The sequence below is a fragment of the Lepidochelys kempii genome, chromosome 10, assembly GCF_965140285.1.
Source record: "Lepidochelys kempii isolate rLepKem1 chromosome 10, rLepKem1.hap1, whole genome shotgun sequence".
Lineage (NCBI taxonomy): Eukaryota > Metazoa > Chordata > Testudines > Cheloniidae > Lepidochelys > Lepidochelys kempii.
The window spans coordinates 71,123,614-71,140,753 of NC_136389.1; the positions used below are offsets into that span (position 1 = coordinate 71,123,614).

General features: G+C 47.0%; 1 protein-coding gene and 1 long non-coding RNA gene across 7 annotated transcripts in view; one reads left to right on the top strand and one right to left on the bottom strand.

The window, feature by feature from the left end:
• Positions 1–6,763, bottom strand: part of LOC140895048 (uncharacterized) — a 58,106-nt gene extending 51,343 nt beyond the window's left edge. The window contains exons 1-2 of the long non-coding RNA XR_012154052.1: positions 6,609–6,763; positions 5,508–5,709 (exon numbers count right to left, since the gene is read on the bottom strand). This is a non-coding gene — a long non-coding RNA (uncharacterized LOC140895048). The remainder of the gene's footprint in view (positions 1–5,507; positions 5,710–6,608) is intronic.
• The window catches only part of NTRK3 (neurotrophic receptor tyrosine kinase 3), a 455,727-nt gene that overhangs the window by 337,378 nt on the left and 101,209 nt on the right, over positions 1–17,140 (top strand). The window contains exon 13 of one of the 6 annotated variants that reach the window (XM_073304184.1): positions 3,960–4,132. The exons of the other annotated variants lie outside the window; for them this stretch is intronic. Coding sequence (XP_073160285.1) covers positions 3,960–4,117 — 158 coding nt within the window. The 3' untranslated portion in view covers positions 4,118–4,132. The remainder of the gene's footprint in view (positions 1–3,959; positions 4,133–17,140) is intronic. 6 annotated transcript variants of the gene reach the window in all.

The window sequence follows — 17,140 nt, forward strand, 5'->3', positions numbered from 1 at the left end:
GAGCTCCATGTTTTTGGCGTTAGTTTAGTATATTTTAGGGCCCAATCCTGCAGCTCTTATTCAGACCAAACACCCTGTGACTTCAGTAGCAGTGTTGCATTAGCCCTGGAAAGTATTATAGTTCACCTTTACAGTAAATAAAACCAGCCAGACTCTTTGGAGCTTCCATTTGGTTTTTATTTTACCCAAGCTGTTCTGCCCAGCCCTCATTTAGCATGTTGGGTCTGGCTGGAGGTGAGTGACTGTTCCCATTCACCCAGCATTTTACACATTGGACCTCTGGTTTGCTCCTCTCAAAATATTTCCCCCTCCTCCCCCTCCCCTCTGTGAAGGAGAGGTGAAGCCCTTTAGATAGGCAAGCCTATTAATACCCAGCAGCGTCTATCCAGAAAAGGGGCTGGTACAATGCCTGGACATACCAGTGGCTGTTAGCCCCTGCCCTTCTGATCACTGTCTTCCTGCTAAGTCCACTAGCTAGATATTAGACTATGAAGCCCATCACTAGCAATGGCATTTGCCCCCACATGACTTGTAGAGCTCAGATTCACAGACAAGATTTTGTTAACGCATCGTCTATAAACTTTGGAACGTGGCTTCTCTCTTTCTTTAGCTTGGCCCTGCTCCCTGGTTGGCTGTGATGCCGGGTGTTTGGGCTGAGGACACACGGACACCTGTTACTGAATTACAGTGAGGAGAGAAAACTCTCTGTGCTTAATGCCATATTAATAGTACATTGGTGTGATATAGATTTCCGTCACCCTCTGCACTAACAAACATCGCTTATCATGCGGGAATGATGGATGTTTATTCCCAGCCACTTAGTTCTGCATAATGGAATTGCAGATGAAATATGGAAAGTGGCTTGCTGCCTGCTAAGCTTTGCCCCCTCTTGCTGCTTCTGCACAAACTTGTCCTGTGGGGGGTACTCTTACAGGCCCATTAATTACTGCTGTCTGCGAGGAGACAGACGTTTGCTTCTGACTATGAATGTGCTGGGGTTTTTTTTCCTATCAATAGGATGAAGGATGCTGGAGCTCTCTGTCTCAACTGTGATTTTCTCGGAGCTCCTGAGACCAGGGCCGTTCTCTCGTTCACCTACTTGCTGCTGCTCCCAGAATTAGAGAGATGGAAGGGAAGAGTCATTCTTCCTTTCCTAGATGTGGGTTTGGGGAAAGGGCCTGGAAGCAAATATGCCACCCTGTCCCTGTACTGGGACGTATTGACCCTTTGGGACCTCGCTCTCTGCCCCCTTCCGTCCTTTGCCATTCCCTTTGCTCCTTCCGGCCATAACTCTGTGTGCACCGGTCAGCACCATGGCTCGGAAGGATGCATTTTTTTAATAAACAAAAGCTTCAGCTTCAGTCGTTCTCACTCACCTGCAGGGGGTTAAGCTGAGTGTCAGATTTAAGATGGGGCATATTGATCTCAGAGGAATTGGTGGCAATATAGAGCCCCTTTTTTCTGGGACACTAAACAGGGATCAGGTGGGCATATCTGCTTACTGAGATCTCAGGGTATCGGAAGAGCAATGGGCATGGATGAATCTGTGCTTTCACTGTCATCTGGAAATAGTTGTGTTTCTTTTCTAAAATGCAGTTAAGTTGTTTTGGGTTAGGGCACCATATGGCAGGGAACTCATCAGAATTCAGCATGCAGTGGGTCAGAAGGTTCCATCCCATGAGTGATGCTGGTGCTGAAGCAAAACGTGACTCATTCTACCCTCCAACGTTTTCTGAAAATGGCAGTCGGTTCCTGTGGGCAGGAAACTGCAGTTTGCGACAAAAATTAACCACATGATGGTAGAAAAAATCATCTGCCCAAGAATGTCTGCCCAAGAGACATTAACACTGATGCGGTGCCCTGATGCTGGTGGGAAGGACAAATGTCACTGTTTTGACCATGAACAGCTGTGGTTGTTGACAGCAATGGAGACTTTCCACTCTAGCTCCAATTTGCCAGTCCTCCCCAGAGTAAAAAGGATCCATTTTGCCCCCTGACTCTAATTCCAGGTGGGTGATGGAAGAAGCTGGAAATTTCTTAGATCTAAAAGCTTCAGAGATGTTTTGGATGAAAAGGTTTGGAGGCTGACCTTGCTTTTGATAATGGTAATAAACACGGGCTATGCTGAGGTGATTATTTATTAGAACTTCTTGAGTCTGTCCCATCAGGCTCTATGCAAACATGGTAGCTAACGTTCAGTTGTCTTCCTGTTTTGTCAGAACAGCAGTATCCCAGGAGCAGTTGTTCTTGAGGAAAACTGGCTTTTCTGAGGTGGTTCCAGAGCAGAACTAGGAAGAAAAGGCCTCAACAATGAAAAATACTTACCAAGAAGGAATCCGAACTTTTCTGAAACTCCGGCAATGCTCAGTTTGAGTCTGGGGTGAAGGGTCAGTTGGGGCTGCTCTCTCAGAACAGGATGCTCTGGCCCCAGTAAAAACAGCAATGCTGGAGTTATTCAGAGCCTGGTTTGATTTTTGTTGCTGCTGCTGCTGCTGACTGGGCACAACGGTTGTTTGGTTTGTTTTCCTCTGTCGGGACTGGTGCAGCCTCAGCACTGCGATGCATTCGCCATGTGGGTGGAGCCGACGTCCTTCTATAGAGTACTAATGAGGGGTTTTTTACAACCTCATTTATTACAGGCTGCCCTGACATAATTGCATATTCTAAGTTAGTAATTACACATATTCACACTAATTAAGTAATTAGATATAATTACGCTAACTGTAAATACATGGTAATCGGCTAAAAAGAAGTATTTCAGGAAAGCCAAGACAAATCACACAATAAAGACACCATCAGCAGCCTTTCCGCACATCACTCTGTCTTTATCTTGCATTTGGAGTGAAGTTTGAAAGGGAATCTGTGATCCATTCAAAAATCATACTCTTTAAACAAATGGATTTCCTCCCCTATGTCTCTGATAACACTAGAAAGTCAAAATGAGAGAGGATTTTTAAAAATCCAGTTTTCCCCTCACTGCTGATGCTCTTTGTTCATCAGTTGTATTTTCTCTAGCTTGGACAACGGAAACTGACTAAGTCCATTCCATTTTGCTTGTAATCAGTTTTGCTCCCAGGTTCTCCAAGATGCACATCTTAGGTTGCAAATGTTTGCAGTTTATTTGTATGGAAACAACTGTTTTCACTGCTAATAGAAGAGGAAACGTTTCTGGGGGCAGTTAGGGTTTGCAAAAACTTATTTCCACCAAATGTAAATGTTGAGCCAACTTTGAGCTGATGACAGAGGCCCTTTAACTGTTAATGAGCAGCCCAGAGTAACTGAATTATAGTAGACATAGCCTCTGAGTAGACTGAATCCCTCCCCCCCGCCCCCCGAACCCTTTGCAAGTCCTACTGACGCTCACGTACACAAGCACTGACTCAGCTCTTTGCTCCTTCGGAAAAGCCTTAACCTTCCCAGAGACTCTAGTTCCCTTCACTTCTCTCAGAGGTTTGGCCGTGGCGCTTTCTTGTGGGGGTACATCAGCATTCTATGCTGCCATCCTTTGTGGCCAATGTGTATCTGAGGTCATTAGGGAACTTAGTGGGGAGGTTTGGGCTGAGGCCTAATCAATATGCCGATGACACCTAATGGTGCATCTCCATCTCCACCAACCCAGGGAGGGTGATCAGGTGTCTCAGAATTTGGGTGAGGCTGGGGCATAGATGAAAGTGAGCTGGTTGACACTTAGTCCAGTTAGACAGAAGTGTTTATAGGGAGTGGGGGAAGCAGCAGGATGAGACTGAGTTGATGCTATACCTCCAGTTTGAGGCTGTGTTCATTTTTTATTACTTCCGCTCACAGCTTGAAGGTCGGGTTAGATTCCCAGATGCTTTTGAAGGATGAAAGAATAGCAGTGGTCAAGGGGCCTTTGTCCATCTAGATCTGACTAGGAGGCTGTGCCTATTTCTCTTGGATGTGAATTTAGCTGTCATGATCGATGCCTTTGTCACCTCTAGATCAGACTGCTGCAGAGCGCTCCATTCCCCTACCCCCAGCAAGAACTTCTTCTGTCTGGTTTCCCATTGCTGTCCAGCCGCCGGCCTTTCCACTGCCAGAAACCCTCTTGAGCTTTCCTGGACAAGAGTTCTCACTGATGGCTGCTGCCCAGTCCTGATGGTCAGGTTCGGAGGTGGGGTGGAGACCACATGTGAAATAGGCTCCCTGGGGAAGTGGTGGAAACCCTGTCTCTAGAGTTATTTAGAACTGGACTGCACAAAACATAGGAGATCTTATTGTAGGGGTTGATCTTACATTGACAAGTGGGTGGAGGGGTATAGGCTGGATCTAATAAGTCTCTTCCATCTCTTTAGCACTTATGTCTAGGAGGTTTCTGGCTTGGCTCTGTGCAAAAACCCTGACCTCAACACTCGCCTTCTAGCAGCTGGAAAACCTCCATGATTCTGAACTAGAATCCTGCTTCCAAACCTTGCAAAAACTCTGCTGGAAACTGCTTAGAATGCCAAGGGCTAATGTCAGTCTCTTGTGAACAGATTTTAATGTTCAAACCCCACAGGCAATGAAGCAGAACTGAGCAGTGCAGAGTGGCAGAATAAGGAAAGCGCAGGGCCCCACTCACCCTTTCTCGCCTACCTCCTTTGTCTCATTCTCCTGACTGACAGCTGAAAGGAAAGGTCACTGGCCTGCCCATCCAGCTCTCTCTATCTACGGTCAGCTCTCAGCTGGTTTCTCTCTCTCTGCTGCACTCTCCAGTATTCCTTATCTATAAGCATTTGTTCTCCATCCCATTTACCCAGCTGAGGAAGGGAGAGAGAAATGGCAACAAATGCCAGAGCTGAGAAGTCAAACCAATCGCAGGCGGAGAGTGGTAGACTGACCATCCAGACCCGTTCCAGAGCTATTCTGAGTTGCAATTTGACCCTCAGGATTAACACCACTAGGAGTTGGTCTTCTGCCTTTCCTGCCATGGGCCATTAACTTGCTATTGAGCCAAAGGAATAGCAGGCTGCAGTGGAATGGTTGGCAGGTGCACGTATACCAGGTATATGTATACCACGTATACCAGGACTGTTGGCCAGTACTGCAGGTGTTTCTACATGGGTCCATTCAGGAGAAACCAAACAATTAAGGAGGAAAATTCCTGTCCTGCCTTTCTCTCCCAAAACCCTGCAGGCATTGCAAAGCATTGTGGTAGCCAATGATGCAGTGCCTGGTGGGACAGTCCCGCCCTACTCCTAATGTGACCCACATGCTGTCTCTATTTGCATACAAGCAAATCACCTCCTGCAGCTGTGAGGATGGGCTCTGAGGAAGTTAGATCCTACCAGTTACTTTAATGTGTGTTTATTGAAGATGTTTGTAGCAACAAAACAGAACAAAGGCAGCAAAGCACAACGCCAGCCCGCACCAGGAACTGAAGCTGACAGCACAGCTGTGGCGGTGATGCTGCATCCGGAAGCCACGCTCCCGAGTGCAGTGAATCCATTTCCATTAGAAAACAAACCATTAACTCATCCATAACTCAGTTATGTGCTGGTGACACTCACCTGCCAGTAGGGAGGCAATGCTCATGAAGGGATGAGACCCATATACAGACATCAAGCAGAGAGCAAAGCCTTCCCCTAAACACACATCCTCTGGCTCCAGAGTCACTCTTGAGGCCCCTTTAATCCTGGCGTGTCCAAAGGTGTCAGCTTGCCTGAGGTGATTTTAGAACGGAGCCAAAGCTCTATGAAGGGGGCCTGTAAGCTGTACGAAGAAGCAAAGCAGGGAAAGGCCTTCAGCATATTTCCTATTGGGCTGGAGCAACTCTAGCACCCCAGGCTGCTGTTGCTCATCAGAAGCCCTGTCCGTCCATCAAGAAAAGGGTAGTTTGATCCTTCCCACTTCAGCAGTATGGGAGCAAACTCTTCCACACTAGAATAATGATTAACCCTGAAGGCTACTTGGCTGCAGCAAGGATGTGTATATGCTCACTTGCCACCCTGGGCACATGCACACTTACCTGCACACTCATTTGTGCACCTGTGCACACTCATTTATATGTAGCCTATCCCGCCAATGTATTGCAATAACATACCCATCGTTCTTACTTGTACGCCCTCCTACGTACACGTTCATTTGAGTACGTATGCCTGCTCACTCGTGTACTGCAGTGACAAGCATGGTATAAAGCCATAGTTGGATTAGCTCCAGGCACTCACTCACCACCAATGCATGTGCTCTCACACGTACATTCACACCCGCTTATCAGGCGCCTCTGCTCACAAATAACTTTGCACCTGTTAATTTTCTACTTTCTGCTGAGCACGCTTGCCAGTTCTGACGCCCCACCCCGGCCCCCCGCCCCCCCCCCCGGCCCCCATGCAGATCCAGCAATGGCAGCAGGCTCACTGACATGCAGCCTGGGCAGCTTCCCTTTCACATATTGCCCCTCTGCCTGTCAAAAATGGCTGTCTCTGCAATTTCTGGGGGGGTGAAGGGTTTTCATGAGCTGACATGAGAGACTGGATTTTCAATTCGGGCAGATCATAAACTGTGAGGCATTTTGGGAGTGGTGGGGTGAGAAAGAAAGGATAGGGCAGGTGACAGAATGAGGAGAGAGATTATCATGCTGTAAATTGGTGCCTGTTTAATCATTTGCTCACCTATGTATTGGTATTTTGTAATGTCTGTCCGGTTGAATGTGTCTCAGCTCCACTCTGTTCTTGGGGCTGAGGTGGGTGTCTATGCCACAGAAAGACATAACGGTCTTCATCCGTCACTGATGTCCTGGCTCAGAGCTCCGTCCTCTCCGCCTGGCGTAATGGTGACACAGCATCTTGTCCTGGGGATATTGCTAACTCATGCAGCCCTGATGCCAGTGATAAGGAAGAAAGCTTTAGAATGATCTCCTAATAGCTGATTGATTGTGTGAATTATGCCTTGGGTATTTCTAAAAATAGATGGTATATCTGTAAAGAGAGAGAGCTGAGCTCCTTACCCATCAGGTATTTATTTATTGTGGGTTTTTCCTGCATTTGGTTTGACTTATAAAACTGAAGCATTCCGAAAGAACGTTGACCTGCCTGCTGTACCTACAGATCCATGATGTCCATGTGGTTCATGGATGTTGTGATTTGTGGAATGTCATGGTACCGAAGAAAGGGTTATTTTGTAGAAGCTAGTTGCCAGGTCCCAGGAGTTGCTTGGAGACAATGTCAGGCTCTCTTGGTACAGTATAATCCACCCAGTGAAAGTTGGTTTTGCAGATGTAACATCACATCCTGCTGGAGAGTTTTGGTTGGGTGAAGTCTTCCAGAGTTGATCTGAGTTGACTTGGTTTGAAGGAGATGCTCTCTCTGCTGGCAGTGCAGTTGAATTAAAGCTCCTAATAAAGACAGCAGTTATTAATGAGAAGTCCAGGTGTCGGTTAGAAAAAATATTACTCCCAACTATAGTGTGAGCATCTTTAGTAGCGCTGCCTCTCCCCATGGAGGTTTCGTCTGGTACCCTAGAGCTGATGTAATGGTGATGGTTCATCAGCAGTCACAAGTACTGTCCATTTCCAGTGCTGCTTTTAGACAGAGACTCCAGGAGTGGTTTCTCCTCAAAACAGCATGTACAGAACATGACAGAACCCACAGTTCCAGTGGTGAAACCCAGATAGAGATCAGGGTAGAAAGATGCTCTCCCCGATTGCAATAGGTTCACTCCAAAGACCTCCTCGTGTCAAAGGGGGCTCGCGTTCCGTGGACCTGCACAGGGGTCTAGGAACGGATGTGTGAATGGCCTGTGAATGCTCAGCCAGGCCGATTGCTAAATGACCTAGACGGTCTTTGTAAAGATTGTGGCTGTCTCCTGTCTCATGTACCAAAACTTGGCTATGGAGGATGCCGCATCTGTCGCTATGCCGCAGGCACTTGGAACAACCCAGTGGCGGACCCCAGGGTAGAACTGAGCTGCATCTAGTCCAGTCTGCTGCCTCTAACAGTGGCCAGTGTTGGGTGCTGCTGACGAGGGTGCCGCAATACAGTGCACCCGGTTATGCAATAGTATTCTCACTGAGGGGGAGTGTAGCAGGGATTTCTTCCTGACTCCAGCTAGTGATCACTTGGTGCCATGAAGTCTAGGAGCTCTTGCTGGTTTACTCCTGGGAAATCGTGAATGATTTATTATTTACATTGCAGTAGCACCCAGAGGCCCACTAATGTAATTGCACATACCGTTCTTCAGAGAAAGGTCTAATCCTTTTGAGTCTTACTGAGTTATTTGCCTTAATATCCTGCATCGGTAGTTCTCCAGGTTATTGATACATTAAAATATTGGTTTTAAATATGCTGGCTTTTAAATCTGGAGTGCCTTCTTGTTCTTGTACTATAGGAAATGCTAAACAGAAGCTTCATTGCCCTTCCTTATCCCAGTCTTTCACACCCTATCCCATTCTATCCTTTCTTATTAACCCTGTGCCAGGCTAAAGGGTTCTTTCAGAAACAAAATAAAAAAAACATTTCATTTATATTGAGAAATAACAGATCTATGTGGCTCTGATAAGTATAAAAGGCAGAGAAGGTGGCTAAATCTCCAAAGTGTACATGGCAAATTTGCCTTCTAATTGCAACACTGAAATGAAATTAAAGTCCCTGCCTCCCTCCCTCCTTCATCTCATCTTCTCTCACCCTTCCACCTCCTACTTGAGGGATTAATTTGAGCTAATCCTCAGATGAGCAAAGTCTTTAGGAAATCAAAGAAGTAAAGTAAAACCATGGGGGTAAAAAACCTCACACTCGACACTAATAAAGAAATTACTGGCGTCCTACATTATGAATTGGATAAATTTTTAATGGCCGGGAATGTGGTTGATTTATAATGCATCCATCTGGCCTGAAGAGCCCATTGCCAGCTAATAAATAAATGACTGGCCCCTTGTATTAAAAGTATCAGTCATTTTACATCATGGCACTGTAACTGATGTAGAGTATCGAGCATGGGGTGGAGTGGGCCTGGGGCCATGGCAAGTTCCATGCAGGCAGAAGAAGCAGGATGGGCTTCATGCCCCCAACCTATGTTTCAGACAAGCTCTGTGAGGCCAGAGAATGGGTCTCAGTTGAGGTGGTCCTGTGAGAACCTGGCCGGCTGGTTGCAGTCCTTGAACCCTGCTCCCTTAGAGGAAAGTGAGCTCAGCTGGGTTTTCCTTCCTTCCCCCGTACCCATTCGGAATTTCCAGCCTGCATTCTGGGGGGAGGTATCTGCTCTCTGGTTTGAAAGCTGTCAGTACAGGGGGGAGAAGCTCCCAGGAAAGGATCTCAGCTACAGTTCCAAGCATTGTGTTAAGCAACCTGCATTCTTGTCCTTGCATTGCTGAGGCCCTCACAAACCAAAGACAAATGTAGCTAGGCTGAGGTCTTGCTCCAAGTGTCTCCAACAAGGTCTCATTCAGTGCAGCTCAGTATCCTGTCCTGTGGGTCTTATACTTAGGGTGCAGAGCCTGTGCAAACCAGGGGACAGGAACCCAGAGTGTTTGGTGATGGGCCCATTAGTGGATATCATCGAAGATCTAGGACAAGATTTGCAAGCCCATGTTCACTGGGGCAGAGCCCAACAAGCCAGAGTGAGGCTTGGTGGCAGGACATGCCTTACAATGAGCAGGGCAAGGTTCCTCAAGGAAGCAGGGTGTCCAGGAGCTTTGGGTGTGTTCTGCTCTGGGTTTCTCAGGTAGATTTAATTAGCACTTCACAGCTCTCTAGAAACACTGATTACTCCTCACCACCACCTGTCAGGTAGCAAGGGATCCTTGTCTCCATTTTACAGAAGGGGAAGGCAGAAGGGGAATTGACTTGCACGGGGTCCCAGGGCAAGTCAGTGGCAGCTCGGATTAGATCCTGGAATTGCTGGTTCCCCAGCCTGCAGTCAGCCCACTAGACCATGTTGTGTGTTTATGTGCCTCCTGTAATTATTTCATAGTTGGCAAGGAGGTAACTCCCAGATGAGACCAGTTAAGTTAGCTCCTTGCCAACTTGGTAGGAGCTGGGCTGAGCTGGGTGTGAAGGAGTAGCTCCATTTTACAGACATCATTGCCAAGCACATAGATATGTCATATGCTTTCAAAGAGGCTCATTGCAGAGCTTACGAGGGGAAGAGTAGGGAAATATTTGCCGTATACAAAAGGCCTCCTTACTGCCTCTCCTTACGTGACTTCCTTTATTGGCTGAAAGAATGCAACATGGAGCCTGGGACATTGGACTCGCTGACCGATGAAAACAGAGTGCTCCAAGCTACAGATTTTGTCTTGGTCTGGAGGAAGAAAGAGTTTATTGCCTTATTTATTATGTTTCCCCACAGTAGCATAAATAATATTTTCATAATAGATGTGGACCTTATGAATAATACAGAGTCTTGATCTAAGTAATTGCGATGCTTTTTAATATAAGAGATCTTCAGTGTCAAGTACTATTAATGAGCTGCCTTTACTCTCTCTCTCTCTGCTGAGGGCAGTTGCAAACCCCAGCACTGTGAGAATTTGATATATATGGGGAAGATTCTAATGCACTGTTCAATCATCTTGTTCTCTTTGAGAGACCCCAGAAAAAGACCCTGTTTGCTGATTTTCTCAGCCTTCCCTGGGTTTTGATAGATGCCCAAGTTGCATAGGTTGCTGGGAAACCAATACTCTTACATTTCGTATAAATCTGTGAACATCTGATTGATCCACACATTGGCATTAACTACTCTAAATTGCAGGGACTACTTTGAATTAATGCATATATAATACACTAATTCCACCATTATATATACATTGTTTTAATAAACCTAGGGTGGATGAAGGGTGCCAGATCATCCTGGAAACTGAGTTCCTCTCTCCCTAGATCTGGTATAGCACAGGAATTTGCAGTGTTAGTTTCCATAACCAATATGCCTCGGTTTTGCCCTGGAGGGACCTGGTAGTTCAGCTTCTGTGGCCCATTTGGTCTTTGGCCTCCTTTTTGAGGCTGAAGACAAGAGAGGGCAGTTAGATGGGGGGGAGACATTTTCACAAGTGCCTATATAACTTTGGCACTTTGGAAAATTTTACTCATGTGGTTTTTTGTGATGTGGACACTTGTCCACTAGGAACAAGACAAAGACCCACCACCCCATGGGCTGTGGGACTAGTTCAACTACCTGGTTGGCGTGGTGGAATACTTTTCTCAGGGCAGAGGTAGAAGCGCTGTCCTGAAGTGCTGCAGGAAATGTTGATGGTGCTCTTCCCTTTGTCAGCAGAGCACTGAACAAGCATCCCAACATGTACGGAGTCAGGGCATGCTGTGCTGTGCTGCTTGAGGTGATGTTTTTTTGGGATGAAATACAAACAAAAGATCCTGGCCACACTCCTTGTGGTCATTAAAGATGAGCGGAAAAGTCAGATTATTAGACATGGTGTTGTGGTTAGATTCACACTCAGGTAATGGCATTCTGCCTGTCTGATTTCCCCCTGCAGTGTTAATTGGAAGTACTCCTCGTCACTTGCTGTCCTAAAATCCTGTGTAGACTTGCCTCCTATGTGCTATTAAACAGGTGGCTATGTTGTTAGAAATGGTTCCTTTATAAAGTACATGCTGTCTGTAATGCCTTATGATCCTTTGGGATGAAAAAGCACTGATGATACTAATTATTATTAAGACTGAACACACAATACCTCTTTAGCAGTTACACTGTCATCTGGGGGGATAATGTGATGGCGGTTGTGGGAATTGCTGTGTGGTCATTTTCATTTTACGTCACTGTTCATATAAAACAGCCATTCATCAAGTGGCCTGGTTGCCTAGTGGTCAGTGTTCCTGAGATGGCTTCCTGCTTAATGTGTTCGAGGCCATGTGTCCTAGTGCCAGGAGGCCTCTTTAGATTAATGGAGCTGTCTTGGAACATTATGGATGCCTTTTCCATTTTTTTCCAGACTTTGCATCTCAAGCCCAGAATCAGGCTGTAAATCTCTTGCATTACTCTTTTCCCAGCCAAGTTAATTTTTAAGTAGTTTCACTTCCTCCTTCCCCCAACTCCCTGAGGACTGGAACTCTGGAAGGGGAGAACTGCGGCCTGCTGGCTTGGCAAATACAAGGCCTAAAATCAGGCCTCACCAGCAGTGAGAAGAGGCAGGGAGGGGAAGGTCTGGTGACCTTGGATGGTGAGTCAGGCAGGGCCTGTGTGGCCTCCAGTGTCCCTGTGCCAGAGGATAGCTAGTATCTCGTTGACCCAGTGAGCCTCTGCACATAACTTTTATTGATCATCAGCTTCTTAATCAAAAATTCAGTCACAGTTCGATGCCACAGTTCTCCCCCTCCCTCTTCAGGCTTCACCCCAGGTGAGGCTCACATTCTCATTATGCACCCAAGAAGCTCCTCTCTGGGGTTTGATGTGTGAATTTCAGTTCTGGTGAACGTGTACAGCTACCACAAAGCTCTGTTCATTGTGTTTCTGATCCACCACCGGCTGGTCATGCTGACCTTCTGCCCATGAGTGCTCCCCAGCTGACTTGGAAAGTCCAAGTCTAAAATCAAAATTCGTACTCAGGCCCCAGTATAGCAGTGCCTAGTGCTGCTGCTAAAGTGCAGAGCTGGCTCACGCCTGCCATTATTTAAGCACGTGGCAGCTGGCTACTTATCTGCCAACTTTTGCATCTATACAGCTGGGAGTTTTCCCTCAGTTTGCACCTGGCTCCATTATGAACAGCATGGCGCAATGACGCAGCATTGTTCCTCACAGCCATTGCTTTGTGGGGAGAAAAGTAGAAAACAGCTCTTCTTCCCATTTTCCCTTCACGGTTATGCTACAAGTGCAATTCCAGTGTTGGAGAAGAGTCCAGAGGGAAGGAGGAGGTGACTCTGCTCAATACAGAAACTATTCTAGATGGTAATATGGAGAGATAGTCAAGGTTTCAGATGAGCAGCCCCCACTCTGCTGTACCCTTCCCCGGGTGGACTAAAGGAGAAGACTGAGCTCAGGAGGAAGGCAGTGCTGCAATGAATCTGTGCCCCACAGGCTGCAGAGGCAATTGTATAAACCACACACACACCTGGGGAACTAGAACCCTCAGCCTTAAGTCCCAAAAGCTCAGGCCTCTGCCACCTGAGCTAAGGTAGATCTTTGTAATGGGTGGTAGTAATCAACCCCTTATCTTCTGTATCAACCAGCGCGCAACGTGACACCACACACATTTACTGACTACAAGCTAGTGGAGGACAAGGATGTCAAGAAAGAATGCTCAGAAGGGCACATTAATAGGGTGAAGAAAAGAGACCATGAGAGAAGGGTGACTGGGGCAGAAGGATTGATCTTGGGAGGTGGAGATAACAGGGCAGAGGAATTTGGATATAGGAGGTTAATTGCGGGAAAGAACACACAGAACAGCTCTCAAGGGATTTAAATTGTGTGTAGATGATGGGAGAGAGCATAGGGGATTGCAGTCCTCATGGAGGGTCAAATGGCAGCCTTGGTCCTTCTAGCTGGACCTTCTTTTTTCTTTCCCTGACTTTCTTGTATATAGTTCAGGCCAGATTTTCAGGTTACTTAAAACCAGTGTGTGATTTGAGTCCCCACAATGGCCATACAAAGTGCACACTCATAATTTTGCACAAGTGTTCTTGGTCATGTGTGTGTGTGTTTTACGAATTTGACTTCTTTTCTTGCGCTTGAGATGTCATCGTGCTCCAATTGTTAGAAGAAATAATGGACCATTTTTGGATGGGACATGATTATTTTTTGGGAGATGAACCTTGAGTTAGATGTGTTTGTTCCTGTTGCATCATGTGTAGCTCAGGGCTGAATTTGCAGTTCTGTTTGATTTTCTGGTATGCTTCATTTTCCTTCTCTCCTTTGGTAATTGCTGCATTGAAAAAAATTCTCCTTGCTCCTTATGCGATCAGTACTGCATATTCTGTATTGGTTACAGTGCTCTAATAGCTTAATTTGACTGTGCAGGGTCATGTCTCATTTAATGCTGGCTGGTTTTCTTGTCAATCAATAAAAACTTCATTTAAAAAAAAAAAGGAAAGAAAGTGGGGGCAGAAACCCAGCCATTAGTGAGCTAGGCTGAGACCCGCAGTACTCACCTGGTTTCCAAGTGGTCATGCTGCAAAAGCTTGTGCAATCTAGCCTAAGTTGAGCCTTCCAGATTCCTTGCTGACTTCTGCCAATACTAATCAGAAGCAAGGATAGACCTGAATCACAGAAAGGCCCTCCCTTCTGGCCCCCAGCACCACTGAGCGGCTCCATGGAGTCCTTACTCCACCCGCTTGCATGTCCTCTAAGAGGAGTTCGTCTCCTAGGTCCCGTGAGTGTTTGTATAATTCTCCCCATGTCCCCATCTCGACGCTGGGGCCTGTTGGTCTCTGTGTTCCACATGAGTGAACCATGTCTAGCTCAGAAACTCTTACCTTTCCTTGCCCTTCTGTTGTTTACCACTCACTCAGAGGGGACAAGAAGAGCCTGATTTGCGTTTGTTTGACTCATTTGCCTGTGAAATAAACATGTCACATCATAGGAGGGTGTCAGCAACCCCAGTCTTGCGTCCACATTGTTCTCCTCACTCAGGCAGCTTAGACAACCCTTTCAGAGGTTTTATGTAAGTGGACCGCAATTGAGGAGGAAAAAGAGATGTCTCAAGCTCTTATCTTAGCTGAAGTGTAGCTGCTTCTACTGAGTTGGCTTATTCCCCAGAGAAGGCTCATAGCTAAATGTGTCAACCTAGAGCCTGGCCTTTTGTAAAAGAGAATCTGCTTTTTTCCAAACTGAAACAATATCAAACCATCACCTAGATGTATGCAGGCAGCCTTTGCAGGGTGACAGTACTTGTTTGGCAAATCACTTAGCTGACCCTTTGGTTGTTTGCTTGTGAGCCGCCGACCTCCCTGACCTCTCAGGACTTTATTAACTCAGCTTCCTGCACCATTCTGTCAAGCAGGACACTCACAACCCTGTGAAGTTCAGCTGGAATCAGCAGAGCCCTCCTGTTCCCATTTGGAAACCTCTACTCTTGGAGCTGCGGGTGTGATTCCCAGCTCACGTAGAGATATCTGAGCTAGCTCTGCTTGAGCTAGGGTGCTAAAAACAGCCGAGTAGCTGGGATAGCACAGATGGTGGCTTCGGCTTGCCACCCAGGGAAGTAGCAGGGGTCTAGGTGGGTATGGCCTATGGGAGTACATGCCCACTGGACACCCTGGGTACTTATTTGGGCAGTTAGCCTGTGCTACCCTGGCTACACTGCTAATTTGAGCGTGATAGCTGGAGCAGAACTCGTGCAGGTATCTGTGCAAGCTCAGAATCACACCCCCAAGTCCAAGTGCAGACATAGCCACCATAAGGGAGTGGTCAGAAAGGCACTGCCTCTCCCCAGATTGTGTGCGGCATTGCACAGTTGGCCAGGTGAATTATGCTGGAGTTTTGTGCCTCATTCTGAAGCTTTAGATCAGGGGTGGCCAACCTGTGGCTCCAGAGCCACATGCGGCTCTTCAGAAGTTAATATGTGGCTCCTTGTACAGGCACCGATTCTGGAACTGGAGCAATAGGTGCCAACTTTCCAGTGTGCCGGGGGATGCTCACTGCTCAACCCCTGGCTCTGCCACAGGTCCTGCCCCCACTTCACCCCTTCCCGCCCCCTCCCCTGAGACTGCCATGCCCTCACTCCTCCCCCTCCAAACCTCCTGTACGCCACAAAACAGCTGATCGGGAGGTGCGGGGAGGGAGGGGGAGACGCTGATCGGTGGGGCTGCCGGTGGGCGGGAGGAGCGGGGTGCATGGGGGATCTGATGCGGGGCTGCTGACGTATTATTGTGGCTCTTTGGCAATGTACATTGGTAAATTCTGGCTCCTTCTCAGGCTCAGGTTGGCCACCCCTGCTTTAGATAGTAGCCACTGCTAAAGGCTGAATAAAGGAGTAAATGGACTGATGTTTCTGGCATGGCACAAGACATGCTGCTGGAGTCCAGTGCTGGAGTCCAGTGCTGCTGCTGGAGTCCAGTGTTGTTAGACGTAATGGGAAGAGGCAGGCTATTGGGCTGGATGGACCATTTGAGCAATCTATAATGGCAGAAGGTGGAATAGTAGACAAGACAGAATTATGGAGTGATCCGTAATTGCAGGTAGTGGGACTGCAGGTTGAATATTGACTAGTTGTGTGATCCTTGATGGCAAGACACCAGATCTGATAGACCTGCAGGCTGATCCATTAAGGCAGTTCCTGTTACTTATTCTCCATACTGAAATATTCTTTCATCAGAGAGTCAGATGTGAAGTCTCGATATGAAGTCTCTTTAAGAGGAGACTTCCATACAGTTACTGACTCGATGCAGTAAACAGAGTATCTGCGATGGAATGCTTTTCCTGCAGAAATTTCACATCCTTCCTCGTTTCCTTGCTGATCTTTAGGGTGAACCAGTGAAAGGAGCTGTACACAAATAGTGCAGCCTGTGATCCTGTGGGTGTCCATTAGCGAGGCATTTGCTCAGTGTTAATGGACCTGTTGATTAACAAACAAGCCATTGAGGAAAGCTGCTACCCAATCAGAGTGGTTTGGTAGCATTTGGTGTTGTGCTGTCCCACCTCCTCCGTGCATCATTCATTCCTGGTGCCCAGGCTGCTGCAGCCAAATCCATATCTGTGCCACTTGAGAAAGGATCCGAACCAGGAGCTTGTCCACATCACTCGCAAACAGCTCTTTGGGGGAGAAAATCGGATTTCTTTTTGAAGAGAAAGAGACTGTCGTGTAATGGGCTGGTGATTTGATTGTCATGGGCATTTTTCGGTTGATCCTATTACAGGGGAAGGCAGGGTTTACCAATTGTGTCTTGGGAATGCCTTGCTCAGATGAGGTTAAATTAACTGGTAACATCCGCGGAAGAGCCCCAACAGGCTTTAGAAACACTGTAGTAGTAATGGTTCCTGAAGAAGTCACAGTGCATGGGAACATTCAGTCAGTTCTATAAAAACTTCCAGGCTGCCTGTCTGGGCTCAGTAAAGCTGAGACAGATGAAGTGGGTGAGGTAATATCTTTTACTGGACCAACTTCTCTTGGTAAAAGAGACAAGCTTTCAATCTCAGCAGGGCTCTCCTTCAGGTCTGGGAAGGGTACTCAGATAAAGCTGTTAGTTCTTTTCCTTCCTACAGAGCTTTAAACTTTGCCCTTTTTGCAGAATTTCCCATAGTGCTTTTGCCAGTTCAGTAGCACTCC